This window comes from Hippocampus zosterae, chromosome 19 (genome assembly GCF_025434085.1).
Source record: "Hippocampus zosterae strain Florida chromosome 19, ASM2543408v3, whole genome shotgun sequence".
NCBI classification, from domain to species: Eukaryota; Metazoa; Chordata; class Actinopteri; order Syngnathiformes; family Syngnathidae; genus Hippocampus; species Hippocampus zosterae.
The window spans coordinates 8,019,243-8,044,616 of record NC_067469.1 but is presented as its reverse complement, the minus strand read 5'-3'; the positions used below and the strand labels follow the sequence as shown (position 1 = coordinate 8,044,616).

The 25,374-nt window shown below is 43.3% G+C and overlaps 2 protein-coding genes and 1 long non-coding RNA gene across 5 annotated transcripts in view; 2 read left to right on the top strand and 1 right to left on the bottom strand.

Moving 5' to 3' along the window:
* The window catches only part of tmem200a (transmembrane protein 200A), a 127,526-nt gene extending 109,451 nt beyond the window's left edge, over positions 1-18,075 (bottom strand). The window contains exons 1-5 of one of the 2 annotated variants that reach the window (XR_007960076.1): positions 16,972-18,075; positions 10,051-10,183; positions 9,556-9,788; positions 9,330-9,484; positions 7,458-8,561 (exon numbers count right to left, since the gene is read on the bottom strand). Coding sequence is in view for 1 of the 2 variants with exons in the window: in XM_052052759.1 (XP_051908719.1) it covers positions 7,548-8,561; positions 9,330-9,484; positions 9,556-9,788; positions 10,051-10,175 (1,527 nt within the window). In the remaining variant the exon portion in view is untranslated. Of the gene's footprint in view, positions 1-6,819; positions 8,562-9,329; positions 9,485-9,555; positions 9,789-10,050; positions 10,184-16,971 lie in introns of those variants that run through there. The other variant, XM_052052759.1, reaches the window with a different exon arrangement.
* LOC127592231 (uncharacterized) lies at positions 3,826-5,514 on the top strand. The gene is made up of 3 exons (XR_007960093.1): positions 3,826-4,123; positions 4,516-4,692; positions 4,889-5,514. It is a non-coding gene; the product is annotated as an uncharacterized LOC127592231 (long non-coding RNA).
* tmem244 (transmembrane protein 244) lies at positions 9,630-25,371 on the top strand. 2 transcript variants are annotated; one of them, XM_052052781.1, is made up of 8 exons: positions 9,630-9,766; positions 14,538-14,649; positions 22,950-23,100; positions 24,039-24,124; positions 24,244-24,320; positions 24,675-24,800; positions 25,070-25,114; positions 25,223-25,371. In XM_052052781.1, the coding sequence occupies exons 3-8, from the start codon at positions 23,008-23,010 to the stop codon at positions 25,318-25,320; spliced, it is 525 nt and encodes a 174-aa protein (XP_051908741.1). In that variant the 5' UTR covers positions 9,630-9,766; positions 14,538-14,649; positions 22,950-23,007; the 3' UTR covers positions 25,321-25,371. The 2 variants fall into 2 exon arrangements, with proteins under 2 accessions (XP_051908741.1, XP_051908742.1); XM_052052782.1 differs by lacking the exon at positions 9,630-9,766 and adding an exon at positions 12,113-13,789.
* The last annotated feature ends 3 nt before the right edge of the window (positions 25,372-25,374 follow it).

Genomic DNA, 25,374 nt, shown 5'->3' with positions numbered 1-25,374 from the left:
TTAATCTCGCAATACATATAATTAGTATTTTTTGTCAGAAATTCCTTGGTGGACTTCGGGGTGGAAATGAACTATTCTACTTTGAATGATTTTCACTGTTCTGGGGCACCGTGTGGCAGAACTGTAACAGAGATGGGGTGACACCTCTGTATCAGCAACGTCGATAATATCAGGACTAAGGTTCGAAGTTTGCAAACATTTTGCTGCATGTCAGTCGGACAAAGTCGACCAGCACTTTTTTTTTGTCTTCGAAAGCAGTATCAGATTATTCTGAAATTCTGGGCGGGTGTGTGAAGTTGACAACGTGGCGCTTTTGAGGATACTATTAAGAATAAGTCAGGAGGTGTACCGTATTTTCCGTTACGACTTCGATGTTTCAATTCTTGCGGGATCGCTGTGTGAAAGAAGTTGTTGTTAGCGCGACAGAAGGATGGAGATTAGCGGCGCTGGGAGACTCGACATTGTGGTGAGGAAACATGGTGGGTGGACGCGTGAGACACACCGAGGGAGCGGACTAGTCATCGAGTGAAGAGAAAACCCAACAGGAAAAAAAAAACGTTGCCACGATAGATACCTCTCGTTAATGTAATTTAGCGGTGAGGAGGCGGGTGGCGGGGACGACAAGTGACAGGAATAATTAATCCTCTTATGTCTGCTCTGTCCGAGCTCTAATAGAGCTTGATTGACAGGAGTATCAGCGAGAGGATGGAAATGGCCCTCCTTCAGATTAAATTAAGAGAGGTGGATATAGACACAGAAAGTCACTTTTACAACTGCTAATCTGTTGCCACGGTGAACAGCTGGCCAACTGTGGTTTCCAATTCACTGGGAAGCCCCCGCAGACTTTATTACAGTTACACCCGCAGAGTTTGCTGCGGTCATCACTTTTGATCGGAGTTGCCCAAGTCCGTTCCTTCGAAAGCCACAATCCAGCCTCTTTTATGGAGCCGATCATTTGAATCGGGTGTGTTGGAATAGGGCGACATCTAAAATAAACTGGATGGGGCTCTCGAGGGCCGGATTTTGCTTTGGTTTAATAACTGCGGTGAAGACATTCGCCTGCGAAATGAACAATTTGGCCGTATCTTGATTCGGAATATTTAGGCAGCGGACGTAAGAGTGACATTGATACTGAAATCCATCATGCTTAAATTGCTTTCAAACACAGCCTAAAATTGAAATCTATCAAAATTTGAGCTCGAGCAAAAATGTCACTGCAAGTGCGGACAACATGCGCCAGACATGGCCTGAAAGAAGACCATCGAGTTTAAATCGGGTGGCGGTGTTTGTAATCCTCCCGTTCATGACGCGATTGGGAGAGGTTTCGCAGAGGAGAGAGTAATGCAGCGAGACGACGACTGCTTAACCTGGGGTGGGAGGGATCAAGTTGCTTTGAAGTCCAGGCAGCGGAGGAGAGAAGAAAGCGCAAGGAAGCATAAGATGGCAAGACACCATGCAACAGCCTGCAGATACTGTAAGGTGTGAATTCAGAGACTGGGTTCGGAATACATGACACATGTTGGAATGTGATTGCTGAAAACCTTCAAAGGCACCGTTTCAGTTGTCCTGAAACGTTACGGCTCAGCATTCATTGCCAGTCTACTTTCTCCGGCCATTCTTTGCTTTGTAAGGTATTGCTATTGATAGGATCAATACAGTAATCCCTCGTTTATCGCGGTTAATGGGGACCAAAACCACCCGCGATAAACAAAAATCAGCGAAGTAGCGACCAATAAACATATTAAAAAATGTATATATATATATATATATATATATATATATATATACACACACACATTTTTTTTCCGCAAAGTCCGCAAATGGTCCACGAGAAGCTGCAAAACAACAGCGAGTCACATAGAGCAACATATGTACTGTACTCCATGTACATGGAGGACAGTATAGTACTTATTTATTTATTATATTTTTATGAATATGCTTGAAAAGATCCATGATGCACTGAAGCAGCGATAAACGAACCCCGATATAGCGAGGGATCACTGTATTCTGATTTCTCCAATGTCGTATTTTAAATGTTCTGTAAGGCTCTCTAGAAATCAAACCGTATTGTATTGTATTGTATTGTATTTCCTTTAGCGTAGCTCCATCTAGTGGATGCATAACGCCACTATTGTAGCCTCTATTCTATGCGCCTTATACTGCGGTGCGCCCTATATTTGAACAAAATTCGAAATCAGCCATTCATTGAAGGTGCACCTTATACTCCCCAAGCACCTTATAGTGCGGAAAATACGGTAACTTGACCAGCTTCTTATGTTGATCGCTAACACAAGAATAAGAAAACAAAGGTCAGCTTTTATTTCCTCATTGTCATATCAACTTTCTCATGAAATGCCGTGCCTCGATCCAAACTTTTGTCTTTGCAAAGATAATCCTCGTCACTTTTGATTGAACTTGTCGGATGGGATTTCATCTGACGCGATTATTGTGCTCAGTTTCCGTGCGTGTAACCTTTTCCTGTCGCTAAATATACGACGATTTCAAGCAACTTGTTTTTCTTTTTTTGGGGTGGAGGGGTTGATCACACCATCCATCGCAGTTAAATTGCGCACCCGCGTGTATAATTCATGCCACTTCGGATCAAATATGCATCATTTTGACCAGCGGAAGAGGCAACGTTGCGTCTTGGCACGAAGATTGCAATGAGAGGAACTGACTGTTTGAAGTGCGCCCATCCAACCGTAATCGATGATTCTGTGGAGACAAAAAAAAAAATCGGACAAGATGGGCCTCGAGGTTGCTCCTTGCAGCAGCGCTGATTTAATTGGCTTGTTTTGAGAGATGGGGGAGGCCTCGGCTTGATTGGTTGAGTGGGCAGATGAAGCCTGCAGCCACAGGAAGTACAGAGGGAAAGACTTTCATACAGACAGACACATGGGGGCGGGGGGGGGGGGATCTCATGGCGGTTAATTGCAACCTTACTAGCTCCTCGACGCTTCCACCACCCTATGCAAGCTGATCTCACGGAGGATCTCGGTTATCTTAAAGTGAGCGTCGTGGAGCGAACATCACGGAGCCCCCACGAAGGCGCTCTAATCGAGGAACCACTTATACTTTTCCGCAAGTCTTGAAGCTCCCCTCCAGTCGCGTATAAAAATGGGCGTGTGCCAGCACATTTGCCCTTGATCATATCCGTCACAATTTAAAGAATTGGAGCAATTTGTTCACTTGTGAAAGTGTATTTGATCCGTTGAATTGGTTTTGTATTTGTTTTAGTTTAGTTAGTTTTGCACATTGGTGGTTTAAAATCAATTCCATTAAAAAAAAAGTCATAATTTCATATAAAATTGGCAGAATCACACCATCTAAAATCCGCGTGTTGTTATATGAAAAACTATACATGCACAAGCCGAGGGACAAAGCCGAACGATGGAGATAATTCAAGCTGATTAGAATAACGCTCGTGTCACTGCGCCCATGCGGCACGTTATCACATTATCAAAAAAACTCTTTCGTCTCACACGATATGAGCCCCTTAGACAAGCAAAGTAAAGCAAGCATCTCCTCCGGCATCATATCTATATATAGACATTCAATAATATATTTATACAACAAGCTTTATTTTATCTCGCAGATGCTTGGAGAGAAAACAAAAACAAGCGCATCACAGGCTGTTGACCTTTTCTGACGTGTTCGCGTCGTGCAATTTGAGTGACATCAACCTTTTGACTTGGGCAGGGGGTCCAAAACAGACTCCTCTGGCTGCCATGACAACCAACCTGGCACATACACAGACACACACACATGTGCGATACAGAACTGTCGCCTTGAGGGTCTTCCAGCCTAGCATCTTAATTGGTCTCGAGTCAGCACGAAGGGACAAGAAATGGCAGGAGTGTTTCACACACATCGGCCACGTTCGAATCAATTACAAGACGCCCATGTGGCCGTTCCTGGTCATCATTAAATGATCGGTAGGACATTGATGCTTCAAGTTAAGTTGTTTTGGGACTGAATTGTAGCGTCGCCAGGTCATTTAAAAGGCAAACAGCCACTTTTTAACTGCGGATGAGCATTTACTTTTCCAAGTCTAAACATTTATCGGTTCTAGGGTTGGGATGTTGGACTGGTAGGGGTAGGAACGTATGTTAGAACTGGACAGGTATGACGATAAAGTTCTGTTAAGCCATTTAGGGTAAGACAACTGTTGGTAATACGGTATATTAGGATAGGACAGGTGGAGTAGGAAGGTAGGCTAGGTCAGTGGGATAAGGCGGGTCATGTTTGGAGGGTAGTTTAGAACAGGACAGGCTGGGCTTGGACAGGTAAGGGTCGGAAGGTATGTTAGAACTGGACAGGTATGACGATAAAGTTCTGTTAAAACATTTAGGGTAAGACAACTGTTGGTAATAGGGTATATTAGGATAGGACAGGTGGAGTAGGAAGGTAGGCTAGGTCAGTGGGATAAGGCGGGTCATGTTTGGAGGGTAGTTTAGAACAGGACAGGCTGGGCTTGGACAGGTAAGGGTCGGAAGGTATGTTAGAACTGGACAGGTATGACGATAAAGTTCTGTTAAGACATTTAGGGTAAGACAACTGTTGGTAATAGGGTATATTAGGATAGGACAGGTGGAGTAGGAAGGTAGGCTAGGTCAGTGGGATAAGGCGGGTCATGTTTGGAGGGTAGTTTAGAACAGGACAGGCTGGGCTTGGACAGGTAAGGGTCGGAAGGTATGTTAGAACTGGACAGGTATGACGATAAAGTTCTGTTAAAACATTTAGGGTAAGACAACTGTTGGTAATAGGGTATATTAGGATAGGACAGGTGGAGTAGGAAGGTAGGCTAGGTCAGTGGAATAAGGCGGGTCATGTTTGGAGGGTAGTTTAGAACAGGACAGGCTGGGCTTGGACAGGTAAGGGTCGGAAGGTCGGGTAGGACAGAACAGGTAGAGGTAGGATGGTAGGATGGTAGGTTGGGATGGAGATCGATATGATAGGTAAGGACAGGACAGGTAGAATTAGCAAGGTGGGTGTGGGACAGGACAATAGGATAGGAAGATAGAACAGGATCGGTGGGCAATGACGACTTATAATCCTAAATTTCTTCCATCCATCCATCCATTTTCTACCGCATATCAGTTGGGTTGTGGGGACAGTAGCTTTAGCAAGGAAGCCCAGACTTCCCTCTCCCCAGCCACTTCTTCCCGGGGAATCCGAGGCGTTCCCAGGCCAGCTGGGTGACGTAGTCTCTCCAGCGTGTCTCGGGTCGTCCCCGGGGCCTCCTGCCGTTGGGACATGCCCGCAACACCTCATCAGGCAGGCGTCCTAGTTATTGCCCGAGCCACCTCATCTGGCTCTTTTCGACGTGGAGGAGAAGCACCTAAATTTCTTCCCTCCACATATCAGAATCTCTACATAATCATTTCACTATGAGTACATAAGAGCACTCGGCTCGTCTCAAATCCCGTCGCGATTATTACCGAGCGGCTATTTAGTCACAAATAGCGGTTCCCTTTCCCCTCTTCACAGCGGCGATTGCGCCGGCGGTTCGCTGAAGCCACGTTTATTAGCCGGCTGCCCCGCACGTCACCTTGCTGTTATTATCAGGAGAGATGAAAGAAAGAAATCACCTGTTGTCTCTCTGGGGACCCGAACCTACGCTCTTCAAAGTCATTGATTTGCTATTGACGTGGCCCTTTCATCTGTTCTCAAGTCTGCCCCCATTCACTAACTTTACCAACACGAACCTAATGTCCGTCATTTCTGTGCTGACGTTTGAGGAGGTGCAAAGGCACGAACGGTCCCCAGCATTGCTTTCAAAAGTTCTTCAATTTCTTTCTTTTCACATTGTGTTCTCTTCATTATCACGCAGCCCATCTGTGTTAACAATGTCGCACTTGGCAGCCATGACTCCCGAGTACCCAGCCGGTTCCTTTTTTTTTTTTTCCGAACACTTAAACTGCGCTCAATTTGCACTCAATTTGCGCATTGGTACTGTACGTTCCTCCTTCTAAAGAGAGTCGCGGTGATTACCCGTTCCCACGGTTACATCGACGACAGCGCTGCGCTTGACGTCAGTTTTTTTTTTTTAATTCTTTGCCGTGCACGTTGAATTTTCAGAAGCACGTTTGAGGAAGTTAGAAATAGCTCTGAGCTGCGAAGCCTTTTACGATGCTTAATGGTGTCTCATTTAGACTTACGTCTAAATGGGTACTGAAAGGAACATCCAGGCAAGTAGGGCTTTAATGGAGGACTGTTTATTGGAAAGTAGAATGTGTTTTTTTTTCTTGGCTGTGTTTTTTTTTTTTGTAAGGAAGATGTAGGCTGTATTCCGAATCACTTCCGGTCCACGATACAGGGCCCCGTGTGGTACGTTGCTATTTTGTTCTACTCGCATCTGGTTCTCATTGCAAGTGAATAGCGCCTGATTTATTGCGCCGCTGCAGACCAAGCAACATCTGTTGCCAATGCGATGACGTAACGAACGCTGTGACTTCCAAGATTTTTTTTTTTTTTTTTTTTAATTCATTTGACTGATGCTTGAATTACATAGTCCACTGTATCCAAATAAATCCTTTTGGGGAATGATTCGGAACACAGCCGTACAGGACACCATCGTCATGACAAAAAGAAGAAAAAAAAATAACAAAACTATTGTCCCCCACCCCCGCCCCACCAAGATTTTGTTGCAAACCAAAACAGCACCGCCCTCATTGCCTTTGACATTTGGCGATAAATAATCCACAAATCTTCCTGCTCAAAAATGTTGGACCTTGGAATAAAGTTTGCCTTTTGTGCGAGGGAGGGGGGTGATTACGTTCATCCCTTTTTTCCAAAAAGATGTTGTTTATTGCCCGCTGCTTTTTATCATGAATAGTTTATTTATCGCGTCATCGCTTACTCCTCTTTACCCGCCGTGCCATAGCACGGAGCTTTGCAAGGGAACATTTCATCTTTGCTGATACAAGGTTTGAGTGTGCTTTGTACCTTTTAATCGCGAATCACAACAGTTACACAGAAGAGCAAAAAAATGGAAAAGTATATCTCGTGGTATCGGTGTTAGGTGTCTGTACTGGTGTACGTATCTGTATCGTTCGTATTTTTTTTAACAACCTTACTTCTTTTGTTGTTGGCTTCCCACGTCTGACACAATCAGTCAGTAAAAAGCAACATTTGGTTGAGATAATTTTCTTTGCTGGTTAGACTGGACGGAGACTGATCGCGCAGCTCCGCCCCTTAGGGACAAGTGAATAAATCCAGGTTCTCGGAAGCTGGAAAATTAGCGTGTCAACTTCAACGCCACAATCGTCAATTGATAGCTTATACGGAGCGCAGTGTGCCGAGAAAAAGCCAGCTTTGGATGGACAACGTAGTATTTGAGACTTAACTCATTCACTCCCAAAGACGTTTTTAAACGTCTTTTCAGACTTGGTCCAGAATTGGCTGGTACTGAATGAGTTAATGCCCACTTCGTACCGTCTCGTTCATCGAATAACCCACATCAGGCTGTGGAAGCAACACTTAGCTATCCATGTGGGTCTTTGGAGGGACCTGCCTGAGAGGGACGATCGAATAAATCCCGGCTCTTAGAAGCGTGTTTCTGAGCTGCCTCGCTTCATCGACCCGCCACTCAAGTCGTCACGCTCGAAGCTCAGATTGTTGTGCGACCGTGATATCATGAGCAACTTCTCTCTCTTGCTGTAGTCCCGCCTGACAACGGAGGCCGGCGGCGGAAGCTCCACCGCCCTCGTCTCCGCACCGCCGCCCTGTTGCTCGTCCCCTCGGTCCTCGAGCCGAGTGTAGCCCTTAACGCAGCGGCTACTGTTGCTACGGTCCAAGCGAGGCCAACTGGGGTGCTTGCGCTGTTCCTGGTGCACGCTGAGCATGCTGGACTGCCGTTCCAGGTCCAGAGATTTGGAGTGACTGCTGAGCATGTGCAGTGAGGAGTTGGAGCCAAAGTCGGGCCGCGCCGCACCGGGAGAAAGCCAACAGCCTGAGGTAGACGACGGCGCCAAGGAGGAAGAGGACCCGGACGAGGAAGAGGAGGCGGAATTACTCCGGTGCAAGCGCGGCGCTTTGGAGGCCTTGGCGACACATGCCACCGGAACCGCTAGGGACACCATGGCGCCCGACGTTTGCGACCTCTCGTCATCCCTCCCGCGTCCCCCTCTCTCCTCCTCCGTGATGGCCTCCATCTCCGGCTCGTCGATGACGCAGTTATTGAGTTTGATGACAGGCAGCGTGAACGCCGAGATGGAAGACGACACGATGGAGCGCGCGTGGTGGCCTAACCTCTCGCCGTCGGCTCCCTCGGGCGACATCCGATGGTCCTTGTAGAGCGGCGCCAACAGACCCGCGAAGCTGCACTCCAACCTGGCCTGCTCCCATCGCCTGCGAGCCTCCTCGTCCCCGAGCAGCGCCTCCTCCTCGGGGAACGTCCCGCCGGCCCAAGAGGAGAAGGCGGCGAGGGGATTGGTGTCGTCGCCGTGGCCTCGGAGGTCATCTCTTGCATAGTTGTGCTGGGCGTGATGCTTCTGCTCCTTTTGGCGGAGGCGGTGGATGTCGATGACAGTGGAGTACATGTCTCGCATGTGGATGATCTACAACATACCAGAAGTAGTCTTCAACCCTTCATTTTTTCGACGCTGCCAACCATTCAAATAATGAACCAAAATTTTCATTTTCTTTTTGTTACGTGGAAAGCTGTTAGGCTATTTATTTAATATCTTTGATAGGTGCTAGTACGCGCTTTATCCTCACCGCTAAGGCATTCCAGCGCACTCCTAGAATGTTTTTTACACTATTTGTGTAATTTTTGGCCCACTACCACACAATTAAATACGACACTATAAAATAACAAAAACTGTAAAATAGTTTAGGGAATTTTAATAGTTGTTGTAGTTCTTGTACTTTTCTTAATGAAATAGCCAACTAGCTATGGCTAAGATTGTTAGCCCCCCCCCCTCACACACACACACTTAAAACTCATTCAGTACCAGCCAATTCTAGACCAAATCTGAAAAGACGTTTAAAAACGTCTTTGGGAGTGAGTGAGTTAAAATAGCCAATTAGCTATTGTGGACAAAAAAAGACACCGGAATGGCTTTTGTTCATGAAATAACAAACTTAATATATATAGTTTTTTGCGTTCCTCACTCTTGTTAACGAAATAGCCAATTAGCTAGCAAACCTCAACCATTTGTTGCACTTTTTATTTCATGTTCGTGGACAAAAATAGCCAACTTAACAGCTAACTTTATACATTTTCCACAATGATTCTTTTCACGTTTGTTAACGAAATATCCAGCTGACTCGCTAACTTAATATTTTTGTAGCACAAATTGTTTTGGGACAATAAACGTAACTACCTTTGTTTCCCTGTCTCTGTTCTCATGAAGAATGGCATTGGCGCAGATGAAAATGAAAATCCCGATGCCCATTGTGAAGGGCCCAAACATCTTCATCCTCTCAGAGTGCCGATGCTGTTCCAGGAACCGTGTCAGAGCGCCCCTCGTGGTCCGACCTGCATGCGGGGAAACGGGTCTGTTTCAAACAAATCTGACTTTGTAAACTCAAATATGATATTCATATTACCTTCTACATTTTGACTTAGACTGGAGTTCTTCAGGGCACTCTCCTCCACCTCCGCCTTGTATCCTCCACCAACAGGCGGCCTTTGGCTTGAGGATTGTGGCCAGTAGCCCAACGTGGCCATTGCGATCCCGACAACTAGGATGAGCAGGCCCAGGAGGAGGAAAAACCCAGAGGCTGAGTAGAGGCGCAACCGTCCGCGCACCACCACCACGTCAGTGCGCCGCTTTCGTTTTCTATGGGAATAATATAAAAGTAGATTGAAGTCATTAAAATCGAAAAGCAGATGCTCGCTCACGCGGCTTTCCAAATAAGACGCAAAAGTGTGCTTGTTTTAAGCTGCTGTGTAAGTTTATGGTAAACCTGATGCATAAAAGGGGAAAAAAGCGATTACCGGTAACTTAAGCATTTCAATTCTAAATCCACCAACCCAATGCTAACATACAATGTGAAATGGTCTGTATTTGCCTATTTGCAAAATTGTCACAAAAATCAAACCTTGGAGCCCCTTCTTGGGCCGCATTGGCCATAGATGTAGCCGGTGCAGGCCGCTGCTGAGAATAGGCCGAATCCTGGCGCTTTAGCTTGGCCAAGCCCGTTAGCACGCCCGCGGCCGCAGTCATACTTTAACCTACACGGGCAACAAAAAGCAAAAGCAAAGATTTGGTGAGATGACTACATAAAACACTTATGTTGCAAAGGGGAGTCATCCAGTCAGCATGTTTCTATTAGCTAGTGAGAAAAACATAATGGACAACTAGCTAGCTATGAGTGTGTTTTTGTATTTTTTTTTTAAATTGTAGAATTTTGTTCTTGGTGTTTTAACAAACTAACCAACTAATTCAAAGAATTGTTTCACTTTTGAATGAATTAGCTTGAATTAGCACTTTGTTAATGAAACTGCCAAATAACCAGAAAACTTAATACGCTTCTTGGATTCTTTATTTATTTATATATTTTTATGTTCATGAAACAGCCAAACGGCTAGCTAGCTTAATACTATACCTTTGTTGTTTTAACTCACAATTAGCTTGTAAATGTAATGGGTTTTATGAGGATTTCTTTCTTCCACTTTTGCTAACAAAATGGCTAGCTCGTTGAATTAGTCAATATGTCTTTTTGCACGTTTTCACTTGGCGAAATAGCCAGTAAGCTAGCTAACTTTACATTTTTCACCCACTTTTTTCACTCTTGTAAACCCATCAGCCAACTAGCCACCGAGCTAAACACTTTTGTTGCACTTATTTCATTATTATTATTATTTTTAAACTTTTTCTAGTGAAATAAGTCAAGTCAAGTCAACAGTATTTATAGAGCACTTTCAAACAGCCATCGCTGCATACAAAGTGCTGTACATGGAGCGATTTAACATACACAATAAACAGTAAGACGAATCGGTAATAAAGGCGGTAGAAAGCACCAAGCAGTAAAATCAAGAACAAATCTAAGTCATGCTGAGTCGAACGCCAAAGAATACAAGTGAGTTTTGAGAAGGGCTTTAAAAATGGGCAGCGAGGAGGCTTGCCGAATGTTCAGTGGGAGGTCATTCCAGAGAGAGGGACCAGCAACAGAAAAGGCTCGATCCCCTCTGAGCCTCAGTTTAGTTCTTGGTACTTCTAACAAAGACTGGTCCACAGACCTGAGGCGCCGGGCAGGTGTGTAGGGGCGGATGAGCTCAGAGAGGTAAGGTGGTGCGAGATTATTCAGAGATTTGAAAACAAAGAGGAGGATCTTGAAAATAACTCTAAAATGAATGGGGAGCCAGTGAAGGAAGTAATGAAATCAGAACAGATATTTTTGTGCTGATTGTCACCCTATAAATAATTTGTCAATAGAGTTGGGGCGGACGGGGCTTTTTCAAAGACTATCCCTTCCGCTTGAAGTGGATGACCACCGCCCCGTTAGCCTCGGTCTTTACATGTGCCTGTGTTGAAGGTGCACGAACAGTATCAAACTGAAGACCCTATACCAGGGGTGCCCATTAGGTAGATCTAAGACAGGTCCCAAGTAGATCCGAGGAGTGTCGAGAAGAAAAAAAACAAACAACCATTTATGTGTCTTTGTTACATGTTAGTAATATATTTTTTGTGTTAATATACACTGCACACTAATCAGTCTCATTTTCACTAAAAAAATATTTAAAGAATAAAATAAAGCAGGGGCGGCCCGGTAGTCCAGTGGTTAGCACGTCGGCTTCACAGTGCAGAGGTACCGGGTTCGATTCCAGCTCCGGCCTCCCTGTGTGGAGTTTGCATGTTCTCCCCGGGCCTGCGTGGGTTTTCTCCGGGTGCTCCGGTTTCCCCCCACATTCCAAAAATATGCATGGCAGGGTGATTGAACACTCTAAATTGTCCCTAGGTGTGAGTGTGAGCGCGGATGGTTATTCGTCTCTGTGTGTGCCCTGTGATTGGCTGGCAACCGGTTCAGGGTGTCCCCCGCCTACTGCCCGAAGATGGCTGGGATAGGCTCCAGCACCCCCTGCGACCCTAGTGAGGATCAAGTGGTTAGGAAGATGAATGAATGAATAAAATAAAGCAGGTAAATCTTAAATTTGTTATTGTCCCATTTCCACAAGCAGAGAAAGATCAACGCTGTTGATGTTTACATATCGAAAGCGGTCTCAATGCAACAGTCCCATGAGTCATCACCAGCTGGCCTCATGTCCATGAATAGCCACGCCGATCTTAAAACACACAGCGCGTCTATTTTAAGAGCCTTCATTTGGGTTTAAATGCGCGTTTAATCTGGGATGCCATAAACATTAGCATTGTGCCTTTGAAGCACAAAGGAGATTACAGTGACTGGGTAGCTATTTTGGCTCACATGCAAGGTTTCGCTTTACGAGAAGGTTTCTTTTTCCCCCAATGATATTCTCTCTGTGAGCTATTTTTAGTCTGTCTCCTTGTAATGTAATGTAAACCATTAGATTTCAGATTGGAAGAATGAGACGGCTACATGTCTAACTCATTTTCATTGCGGGCTAAATGGTCGTTAGTTTCCCTCAGAGTGCCGTTATGACTGTCAAAAGTCATCAAATGTTGAGTCAACTCATAATGTTATGACATAAACTGTATACACATTTCACCTCTGTTGTTCATGTATTTTCAACATCAAATTCAGGTGCCATGGAAAAAAGTGGCAAGCTATATTTTAGTAGACACTATTTTCCAATTTAGAAGAAGGGTGGTGGTGAAAATAATGCCAGGTCTGTCTCTTTTTTGTTTTCCCCCCTGTTAAGTGCATGGACTCATGGTCAACAACAAGGCACTCTAAAACAGCCATGCCAACCCGTAGCCTCATTCCAGATGCATAGCTGTCAAGTCGGCTTTTCCTTTTCTTTCTTTTTTTTTTTTAATATAAACCCTCCCCCCTCACCCGTGTCACTCTTCCTGTTGTCACCGCTCGGCAGGCACACGAGCGCTTTTTAATCGCAGATGGTGAATCACACGAGAAGCGAGGCGAGCGGCCTCTTTTCACTGGCACCTCTCTTACGATGCCGTGTTCTGCTCTCCAAGTGCGCGTCAAACAGAAAGCTTTCAAGAGCAAGCAAGTGGGAGGGGGTTGGGTAGGGGTGGGGGGAGATTTCCTTTCTTCAGTAAGAAGGGTGGCGGAGGAGAATGTTCAAGATGGGAGAGTACATTTAATCTTGCTTGCAGGACGTTCGTTCGTATGGCAATTATGCAGGAGAGCGACTTGAGACGACCTGAGCGAGCGCCAGAGTTTGCGTTGAGTGGAAGCTCGTAGCGCAAGAAAAGCATCACAAACGTGTGATTGAAAGATTACTTTTCACTGTGCTTGCCATTTTGTGACCAACTATAAAAGGGTCAATGGTAATTCATCTTTTGGAATTTATCGTCGAGCGGCAATTTGGGAGCCAGACTAACGTGTCAGCGTGCGTGACTGTAGATCAATGGAGGGGTGTGACAGTACATATTTATATTTATCTGCAGCTAATATTTGTGGGGGATCTGAAATATTCATAGCGTTTTCATCAAGCACATAAGTAGCGTGACATCATAGCGGCGAGACATTGCATAATAAGCACAATGAATAATGACCGTGAAATGATGGCCTTAAGTGCTTTCCTCTGCAAATGACTTCACTCTGTTTAGCAAAACATTATTTCACATCCTTTGGACATGTTGACTGACGTCACGAGGCATCTCGGAACGTTACGTGCCGCGGCTGCTGCTGCTAGGTGACTCGTTTCCGTGGCAACTGCCAGCTGTGAATACAGGTATGCCATTAGCACGAAGAGACTGTGTGAAGGATGAGGGGATGCGGCATCTTTATTTTCACACCGGCAACAATGAGGACTGTTGCTAAATTATTGGAATGGATTAAACATTTCATTTTTTTAAAAACACACACACATTGGGGGTAAATAAATGTTGAATATGTTATATTGGATAGATTTTGTAAATTAAAAATAACAACTTGCTAATGAGCTCACTAATTAGTTTGTTTCACTGATTTCCACACCCCTCTTGTCTACAAAATGGCCGCCTAGCTATCTTAACGTAATACATTCCCCCCCCACACACACACACACACACAAAATATATAATTAGTTTTCTGACTGAATATTTTTTTTGCTCTTGACTTTTTGTCAGCTTTGTTCATGGAATCGCCAACTTGTTGGCCAGCTAATTCATTTTTGCATCGATTTTTGTTTTCCACTTCTTAAGCTAGCTACCTAGCCAACTGTACATTTTTCAATCAAGTCAACAAACTATACAACCAACTTTTTAAATATCATCTTTATCAAACATTTTTCCTCGTTTTATTATTGAAATAGCCCAATTTACTAGCCAGCTCATTTTCTTGCTTTGAGTTTTTACACTTGATGACAAAATGGCAAGCAAGGTAACAGTACCTTGCTAAACGGGCATTTTTTCGTACAGATTTTTGTCATCTTGTAAATAAAATAGCCAACTTTCGAGCAAATCTTTCCCATTTTGACTGTCTACCTGTTTACATTGCAGCCCATCTCAATCATGTGTCCCCAAAAGCGACAATGAGCATCAGCGTGAAGGTTCCCGAGGCAAAAGATTTGGGAGACACAGAGTTCTTCCACTTCCCGTCCCCCACTCTGAAGTGAGTCACCTTCTTCCAGCTCTCGGCTCTGAATCACCTTTTTTTTTCCTTTTAATTAATGCCCCCTGTTGTTAATGCATGCACGCGTCTGACATCTTTACATTTTGACTCAGTGTCTTTTTCCATTGGGTGAATCATCACATGCACAATCAAGCCAACCCAGTGTGTGTTGTTTGTTTTTTTTTGTGTTTGTGTGTGTGTTGCTTCCAGCAGAGATTACTCATTCCGTCTTCTGTCACCCACACACATCTTGACACACACACACACACACACACACACACACACAAGGTTGACTGACAGTCACAATTTGTTCATTTTTAAATGACTTTTACCATTGCAAATAATGGAAAGTGAGTTAGCTATTCTTGAAACCATTGTTTATTCACCATAAAGAAAGAACAATGTATTCATTTATACAGTATTTTCACAATTTGATAATAAAAGTATAAAAAGCAAGTTAAGTAAAATACAGAGGAAATAGCTTCTGTGTTGGCATTGTTTAAGAAAGCTAAATCCAAGAAGATGATCACTGTGTTGAAGCTTTTTTTTTTAATATAACTCTATGACTGTAATGTTTTGGTTGAATGACAAAATGAGTGATTTGGGGGCCATTTTTTTAACTGCCAGTTCTGTGGTACTTCTGTAGTGGCATCACACACCAAAAAAAACCTTTCTGACTTAACCCTGTAAAAGGGCACTGAGTTGAAATCTCATAAGATCTGCTAACATCTGAGAAATATTTAGCAGTTTTGGTGCTCTTCAGTTTCATGTTGTTGGGATATCGTCACACTTTTATTTTGGGCTACTACTGTACTTTTCGAAATCCACCCCCAATTCCACGTTCGACTGCTTTTTACGATAGAATGGAAATATCCAGATTTTTAAATTTATTTATTTATTTTTCTTTTTTGCAACTCTTTGTTTTGGTATCTTATATTGTCTCGGAACACAATGTTCTGTGGTTCTTGAATGATCAGGCAGAATGCGCTACAACAGCTGCTAATATAAGGAACTTTGCTTTGCAAACAGCAGGTAGTGACCGAGTCAAGCCTGTTCCCGTGCGGATTTAAACATAGCCTGTCCTCTTTTCTCAGGCAGTTTGTGAGGGCAAAAACGTGACCCCGGGTTGACATCATTTTGTTTCCTGTTTCTAAGTTGTGTGCGTTGGACCTTGGAGGCTCTGCTATATTTGGAACAGGTTTGGTTGAGTTCTTCAACACATGTTCAATGAAGACCTGTCAATCAAAACCGAGCACGATTTTGCGACACTTTGCCTCCGGTGGGCCTAATAAAGTGGCTCCTTTCCAAACGGGATGAGTAAATATTGCCAACAAGCATTGAGAAATAATTAATAGGCTTTTAGTCTTTCATCCAATATTGAAGAAAAGTGTATTAATTATGCATGTTTACGAGGAGATGTACTGTGCACTGTACGCTTGCCCGTTGTTTCATCGCAGTGTAAATGAAGCTAAAGCCGGCGGGCAAAATTATTGTGCTCAAGGACCACAATTGATTTTTAGACAGGACAGACGGGGCCATGTGCGCGATGTAAAAATTGTGTATTTAAAAAGCTCAAATGTGTCTGTAAAATGTGAAAATAAATTGTTTTGAAAACATTTATTTTTTACATTTTGTATGCAAAAATGTAAGCATAGTTAATCATCTCTTTCAGCCTCTAAAAAACAGTACTATAATGTTCTACTTTCTAAAAATATAAAGTAATAATGTAATTAAATGGAATGTAAAGAATGAAACAACTTTTGCCACATCTGCTGCTCGACTTCAATGGGCCTTGTGCTGCTCCTTGTGTTGTACCTCCCTATGCCACCTGGGGGCAGTAGATGGCCTCAAAACCGAATTAGCAGATAAGAACAAGTTTTGCAGAGGATCAAGAATGTGTCTGTGAGTGTTGTCTCTTATCTGTCTACATGTGTTGCTCCATTGTTTGTTTTCAAACATCTGTTGCTTGCGTTTAAATATCTGTTTATAACACCACGGCACCGATGCCATCCTGAAGCCATCTATGGCATTTGTGTGTTAGCATTAAGATAGCAAAAGACTAAGTTGTGTTTATTTTAAATGGACAGATGACACTTTTGTTTTGTGTTTAGTTTGATAGTTGCTTGCTTGGTTTTGTAGCCAAGTCAAGTCAAAGCAAAATATCTCTACTATGAATAAATCAGGGGATAAGTTAACAAGGCAATTGAATGAAAAACGTTTTCATAATTTGGGGGGAAAGAAACTGCTTAATTAATCCGACAAATAACGAATTCTTGGTGATGCACCACTTGGTGTTAGGTGACGCTTTTTTTAGTACCTTACCTTTTAGTAAGACGGACAGTCTCCCATTAAAAAATCCATCCTGCACTGTGAACGCTGCACCACGCTTGAGTCAGCATGCATGCGAAGTCAAGTCTTACTTTGTTTCTTTTCTTCCCTTCTCTCCCAACACTGCACTTTTTTTTTACATTTTGCACGCGCTCCCAAACAAAAGACTATTCTCTTGCTTTTCTTCTTCTTTTCTTTCTGCGTCCAAACTCCCTGAAGTCACGCGGGGTGTCCCCTGCACAAAATCCACGCCAGGTCCGCACCGAGAACCTTTAAAAGCCGCAAAAGTCACGTCCGCCTGCGCCAGTGCGCTGCGTAAAAAAAAAACAAGACGTCCACCCTCTCCAAAATGTCCACGCCGAATCGGTCAGACGATGCGTCATGAATTGGAAAAAAATCGTTTTCTTTGGGGGCGAAGCGTGGGGGGGGGGGGTGAAATCCAGTCCTCTGAGTCGACTTGTCTTCCACGTCCTCCTCGTTCGTCTTCCACTGCTTCCAAAGCGTTTATGCGCGCGAGGCGAGTGCGCGCGCGGCGCGCGCGTCAAATGGCGGAGGAGGGGCTGGCCTGGGGGTCGTACGGAGGTAAATTGGTCCTTAAATGCCGCGTCCTGGCGAAATAAGATGGAGCCAACGAGGCTTCCCAACTGCAATTTCACACGATTTTCTCTTTCCAGCATGTCTTTTACTGCATACGGGCCGTAGGACCACGTGACTGCTGTCAAATGTGCAATGGTACGTTTCCATGAATGAATGGCTTATTTGGGTTCTATACATGTACAGGGGAAAAAAAATACAAAACATGATTTCGAAGAAATTGACCGTTCATCGAAAAGGGAACAGGCAGAAGCACCAGGCTTATTATTGCCGATCGTTTTATTTAGAATTAAAAATCACTGTGAGATGCCTCGTGCGCCACTTAAAACTAACACCATTCAAAATCATTTGTAATGGTAAAATAATTCATTTTCTTGTGTAGCGTCATAAACTTTGTACAGAATTTAACTAGTTGAACCAATTATTGGAATCCACGTGTAAGTAAAATACATTTGAGTCATATTTTTATTATTCACAATAATTAAGCAGATATCAAAACCACTTTGGGTGTGATATTTCACATTGTGTGACTCAAAGCTTATCAATTCGTCCACTGTTGTTGCCGTGGTGACGTGTTGTGTTTGCCCCCCCCCCAAAAAAATGCCGCTTTTTTTGACAAAAAACGTGCATAGCAGGAAGTCATGAAACTTCGCTACTTTTAAACATGATTCTCTCTCTCTCTCTCTCTCTCACACACACCTATATATATATATATATATATATATATATATATATATATATATATATATATATATGTGTGTGTGTGTGATATATACACACACACACACAAACACACAATTCTTTTTTTGAATACACAAAATAAATGAATCCCAAATTTTGTCACATACCGTGGATTATTTTTATCGTAAAATAATCCCGTCTCATTTTTAATGTGTTGGCAGATTCATGCTTCTCCCTGCTGATTTGTTCCAAAGTGCTCTTGTTTCTCAATTTTCTTTCAGGTTGGCTTTCGGATGTTGTCATTTTTTTTTCTCCTCCAAGCAAAATTGTTACAGATGTTGGCATGCAGCGCATTTCCTGTGTTTGCACAAGTGAGGTCCAAATACTGTTTGTATTAGTGCGAGTAGTAGTGTTTGTTCGACTGGATGTCCTCCTCGACAGGACAATCCTGACCTCGGTGTAACATCGCACATAAACTGACACACACGTCTAACTGCTAAAAATACCCCAGGGGACCACACACAATGGCTCGTCATAGCGGTTGTGCAGCCGTGATGTTTATGTTCACACTTTCTTAGTTTTAACATCGTAGCTAGAGATGGGCGAGTACCGATACCAAGTTTGGGTATCGGGCCGATACAGGCCTTATTTCAAGGTATCCAGGTCTGGTGGAGAATACAGATATCAGTCACCAATACTTGATGCCCAAAAACTAAATAAATCTGATGTTGAGCCACTCTTCTTTTCTTTTTTTTTTGGTGCTACACTGCGGCCGTTTGACACATTTGTTAATTAATAAAAGACTGTTTATTTAAATGTTATGTATCATAAGTACTGTTGGTAACGGTACTTAGTATCAGTATCAGTGAGTTCTCAAGAGAAGATATTCAGTATCGATCTGAAAAAAATAATTCTGTCCAAATACTTAGCATTTTTAAAATATAAGTGATCCCTACACAAGGCGACCAACACACGGCGCACAGCATACATAATGGTGTCTGTTGTAGTACCAAGACTGACCTGTGAGAGGCAGCACAGTCCCGCAGGGCATCCAGACAGCTGAAGAATATATATAAATAGAAAGAAAATCAAGATTAACCATTGCAATTGCAAAATCTTGGCCTCATCGTTTTTATTATGATGAATAATTTGTGAGAAATAGCTGCTGTATCTTCCATCGTACGTAACAATCGCCGAGTCGGTGGCTCAGTACGACTCAGTGTTGACCACAAATTATTCTTAATACAGTGCACTCCGCTTAATAGAACACCATTGGGCCGAAGCGCTTCTGTTCTACTAAGCGGAGTTTCTATTAACCGGAGACACTTTATTAGGTACACCTTCAGACACGTCGACGACCAAGTTATGCACGCAGAAAAACCCTTGCTGACGAGTTAGAAGAGATATTTCGACTGTGGACGTCCATATCTTTAATCAAACAACAAAACAACAACTTTAATCAACTTCAGTCAAACATCTCAAATCACGAGAAAAATTTCGTTACTTTTGTCTGGAAACAGGAGTCCGTAATTTTGCGGTTGACTTCCCTCTCAATGCGCTGGATAAGAGGGAAGTCCTGGAAACCGCGGGCGTACCTTCTGAGAATCCGGCAATGCATCGTATCGTCTGAGTATGTCCTTCTTATCCGCAGGTGATAGCCCTCGTCTCTTGAATGAAGTTGAAGCGATTGTGACGTGCGTGTGTCTATGTGTGGAGTGACGCGTGCTACCTGTTACTGTATACGGCTAGAACTACCGCGTTTTCTCGCGATAGTGGTACAGTATCGCGATAGCGACACTTCGAAAACCACTAGTTTACAATGTTCATTGCTTACGGCCTGTTCTATTAAGCGGAGATCTGTTCTACTAAGCGGAGTATCTTTATAGGAAATTGCATTAGGCAAATCGGTTCCAGAGCCTTTTGCTCTATTAAGCGGATTACTCTATTAACCGGTGTTCTATTAAGCGGAGTGCACTGTACTGCCAACACCACTCAGGATAATATTAATAGCCATCCAAAAATCAACTTAGATTGGAAGTGAGAAGTTGGGCTCTGATTTGGCCCGATTATCGGTAGCGTATGTATGTACCTCATTTTACGACAAGCAGTTATTATTCGCAAACTTTTTACACTAATTACCACCAAAAAAAAGAATCTAAATTTTGCGTTTTCGTTTTCCGGCATGGCAGTTGATTTTAATGCGGTTAATTTGCAATGCATCCTGCCACCTAGAGGACGGGTGGAACAACATCCAGCCCAATTTAGTACGTCAATTGCATGACCTTGATTTGTCAGCATCAGAGGAAAGCAAAAGCTTTTGCCGCTCAGGGTTACGAGCTTCAAAACGCTTACAGTCATCCTCCCGTGCTGACTAAAAGCAAATTCTAATTGAGCACAGATTGTTATGCAAGAGGAACGAGCGTGCCAGCACAAATGTGTGAGGATTATGCCATTTTTAAAAAAATGAATGTCGGACTGAATGGAATGATTGACAGGCGAGGGGGTTGCGTGGAGATGGAGGTGGCGCATTAAAGAGCCTCATTCACACAGATTTCCTGCCAAATTGGCATAAAAGAGGACAATTACCTACCTTTGCCTATCACACAGAAACCAGTTTAATTCACATGTGATTTCCTCTGTGTGCTCAACTGCTCATCGTCTGCCATCCCTCTCACCCCGCCTCTAGTTTTGCATATGTTGACTTGAATTAATGTCACATAATAATGTCACACTCTCATTCACACACACACGCGCACACACACACATGCGCGTGGGCACCATTGACGTGTGGTTTAGTCATCTCATCGCCCCTCACCCCCTTTCACTGCTCTTTCACTCTCGTTTTATCTTTGAGGGCAACTTTTAAAATGACTATTTTCAATCACAAAGTTAAAACACTGCAGTAAAAAAGACTCAAATATATTTTTTGCGGAGGGGGGACTACTTTGCTTAAGCGTATCAACACATCACAAAAATTCATTTCAAAGACATAATTGAAATTGAAACTTATTGCAAGAGTATACAAATACAAAAAAAGACAACCATTACTCAGGCATATATTCTTGATCCTCTAAAAAGAATGACTACATATTTTAGATCAGGGGTGCCCATTAGGTAGATCCTGATCTACCGGTAGATCTAAGACAGGTCCCAAGTAGATCCGAGGAGTGTCGAGAAGAAAAAAAACAACCATTTGTGTATCTTTGTACATGTTGGGTAATATATTTTTTGTGTTAATATACACTGCACACTAATCAGTCTCATTTTCACTAAAAACAAATATTTAATAAATAAAATAAAGCAGGTACATCTTAAATTAGTGTGTGTGTGTGTGTGTGCGTGCGCGCGCCGGTAAGGGTAGATCCCGTGAGGTTAGTTGATCAAAAAGTAGATCTTCAATCCAAAAAGTTTGGGCACCCCTGTTTTAGATGTACTGTATATTATTGCTGCATTTGAATGAGTGATTTTCACAGTAGTTGTGAAATGTTTTGTGAATTATACTGCCATCCGGTGGCCGAGTCGCAAAACACACCTGATTGAATAATTCATAATCATGTTCAAACTGTTTAACTGTTGATGCCACGTAATGTGGCGGAACGAAATGTCACACCGCCACAGCCCGGTGGGCGAAGGATAACTCCTTGTAGCCTACTGTGATGCTCACACTGTGCGCCCTCTGGACCCCGAACCCCAATGGTGACGCAGATGCGTGTTACCGTGAAGGCTGCATTTTAACCTCACTGGCGCCATGACGATCCAAAAGCCAGCGTCGCTATTTGCTCCAAATGATGCTGCTGTCTGTGCTTTTCTTTTTTTGTTGTTGTTTTTTTTTTGTTTTTTTTTGCAGCTTCTTGATCGAATATGATTATCACACCTCTCTCTCTAGCTCGCTTGCTGTTAGTTATGTTCCCTGTATATGTTAGCATTAAGCTGAGGTTTAACATGCTGCCCTGCGACTGACTGACGACCAGTTAAGGGTTTACTCCGCCTTCCGCCGGAAATCATCTGGTTCTGACCCTAATCCAGCAACCTCGCTCCCCCCTGTTCAGGATAAACGGTGTAGAATATGGATGGATGTGTTTAACATGCCCTTGCTCAAAGGGCTGTGACACCGCGGTTCTCAAAGCTATTTGTTAGCCCGCCGTTGGGATTTTGCTAATTGGGTGACTTTCGGGAAATTGATCAAATTTCAGCGTGGGGAGAAAAATGACATTAAGTGTAACTTTCGTGCTTTCAAAAGTCAAAACAGAAAGTAATTGTTCCGATCCATGTCCTAGTCCAGTCTGCCCACTTACTCGTGGTTTTGGCATACTAGTAGGGGAGCCACATGTTACTAGTTCGGCATAGTGTCTGTGCCATTGAGAATGACTGGGGACATTTTGTACGAAAATATTGAATTGTGGGTTAATGGAATTTCCGTAATTTTTAAAAATTGAATCAATTTGAAATTGAAGCGATGTGCTTCAGATAAATTGTTTGGAAGGAGATAATAAGTGTGTTCACACAATAATCGCAATACACACGCTGTTGAAGTATTTGAGGAAAAAGGAGATGAGAGAATGACTTGAATATCTCTCTCTTGAGAGCCCTCCTGGGAATTTCCTCAAACTTCTTAGTCGTAATCCCATTTTGAATAATCCACCCCCCCCCACTCCCTCTCTCTTTTCTCTCTCTCTCTCTCTCTCTCTCTGATGCAGGCACAAATGACCACATATAGGTCGAAAGTGCTCTGTCGCGCTGTCTCCACGGCCATTCATGTTGTTGGACTACTGCTGTCGATGTTGTGGATTCACTCTCATCAAGCGCCATGGAGCCGTCTCGCTCAAGGCCACACCCAGTGACACCTGGGTAAGAGAAAAGGAAAAAAAAATGTTTCATTATGGATTATTGATCTTTATTGATAGCGCACAGCCACAAGTAGCTCTAGCAAAGACTTCCTGGCAGCATTTGGTAAAAATGAAGTTATGCGAGGAGTTCATTTAAAATGTATGTCCATTAATGGGAAGTGGAGTCCAGTCAGGAGATGGAAAACAAGCCGGCGGGGTTGTCTGATGTGTTTAGAAGCCGCTAAGTGAATTAGCGCTGGCTCAGCTGTGGAGCCACTTCCGGACCAACACGCACACGCCGGTGGCCTGGTCTCCACTAAAATACCGTATTGGCCTGAATATAAGACTGTTTTTTTTGTATTGAAATAAGATTGAAAAAGTGGGGGTCGTCTTATATTCGGGGTCTAGACGTTATACCCATTCATGACGCTAGATGGCGCCAGATATCATTGAAACGAATGCTGAACTTCACTCCAAAGGCCAAAGTGAACCCGTCATGAAGAATAAAAATAAAAATACCGGTAGCACGAAGAAGAAAAGCACCTTAATTTTCAACGACACTCCGTCCAGCACGCCCATTTTTGGGACGGAGGACGAGTAGTTTTTTTAAAAGGATGAACTAAGCAATGACGGACGTGGGTTTTCATCCGTCTCTTTAGTCTTCCTTAACCGGGTTAAGTATGTGGTGTATGTGGCAAAATAACAAGGCCGGAGTGTAGCCTAATACTGTATTTTCTTAACTATTTCATCTCAACAGGATTTTTATAGCAACACTGCCACCTAGTGTACAGTCAGAGAACATAAAGTGCACATTAGGCGACGTTTTGATTCCTACATTATGGGTTTTGACTGTCACGTTGCATCACTGTACAGCAAGTGAGAAAGGATGCATTACAGAGATGAGAGACCATGTCTTGACAGCAGTGGCCAATATTTCGCCTTCACTTTTTTTCCCCTCAGGTCGTCCTGCAGAACCTGCTGATGTGCATGGTGTGCTTCTACTCTCTCTACTACATGGTGGTCAGCCTCTGCATCGGCCTGCTCAGGTGCACAAACAAGCGGGGACGGTTTCGGAGGCATTGTCGGTCCAATGCAAAGTTGCCAAATCAGAAGTTTTCTTTTTGTTTGTTTTTTTTTCCTGTAAAACCGACTTACTTGTCTGCAGGGTTCATGAAATCAACAGTCTGTTGGCACCCTTTGACTACACCACACAACCGTCATGGCAGAACCCCAAATACCTGGGTGAGTAGTTTCTTCTGTTGTAGAACGCTCAAACCTCAACTTCTAATGGATTGATGGATTGATTTTTTTCTTCTTTTTTTTTAACGGCAATTTCAATTCCAATATTTGCTAGAGTGAAATTCTCATTAATTCTCAATAACTCATTTACCTGCCGAATAATTTAAAATATATATATATACCATATATAATGAATAAAATAACATATTTTTGGGGGGTGGGGGGTCCCTTAATGCTCACAACTCAGCTTGTGACATGGCGGCATTCCCTTATGCGCACGAGTTGTTCCCACTTCCCTGGAACATTGACTTTCCAGACTGTGCCTTCGAGTCAGTCTTGTCTCTTGTGTGTCGATAGTCAGTGTCATCTCCACAGAAGTGACGTATGTTCTGGGGGGGCTGGTGTTCGCCTGGATCGTGGAGGAGTGGGTGTGGGACTATGCCATCACGGTCACGCTGTTGCATGTGGCCATGACTGTTGCGGGTGAACGCGCGCACACACACATACACACAAACACACACAGGGGGGATTCGTCACGTTATGTAATAAGATATAATGAGCCATACATACCATTAATGAAATTGCATTTAGAATTTGCAATTACAACTAAAAGCTCTGTAAACTGTGGCAACTCACAGAAATGTTTTCAAATCATACCATGCGGATCATAAAACTATACTGAACATAATCCACATTTCTGAGAATATTTGACAGGTATTGCGCTCTTGAAAAGTCCCTTTTTTCCCCTACAGTGATGTCAGATTTGCCCTCAACAAAGCACTGGTGGATCGCACTCGGTGAGATGGCTATTTTCTTCCGCTATTTTGGCTGTACAATGTTTCTCTTTGTTGGTTTTAAGTACATTAACCACTTTGCAAGTTTTGAGTATTTGCTTCCTTGTTTAGGCTCAGGCCTGGTGATGATGATATTTGGAGGACAGATCCTGGCCTACAAACTCTTCAGGAGCAACTTCATCTCCCCAGCCGAGCTTCACAACTTCTGACAAGGGCACAAGATGCTTTGCCAGTGTTTCTACTTTTTTTTTTTTTGTAAAGCA

Bases quoted from the DNA above. Each gene is read 5' to 3' on its own strand.
- tmem244 (XM_052052781.1), top strand. From the start codon at position 23,008: ATGTTGTTGGACTACTGCTGTCGATGTTGTGGATTCACTCTCATCAAG. The intron at 24,321-24,674 runs GTGAGTAGTTTC...GTGTGTCGATAG, and splicing joins GCAGAACCCCAAATACCTGG to TCAGTGTCATCTCCACAGAA. The intron at 24,801-25,069 runs GTGAACGCGCGC...TTTCCCCTACAG, and splicing joins TGTGGCCATGACTGTTGCGG to TGATGTCAGATTTGCCCTCA.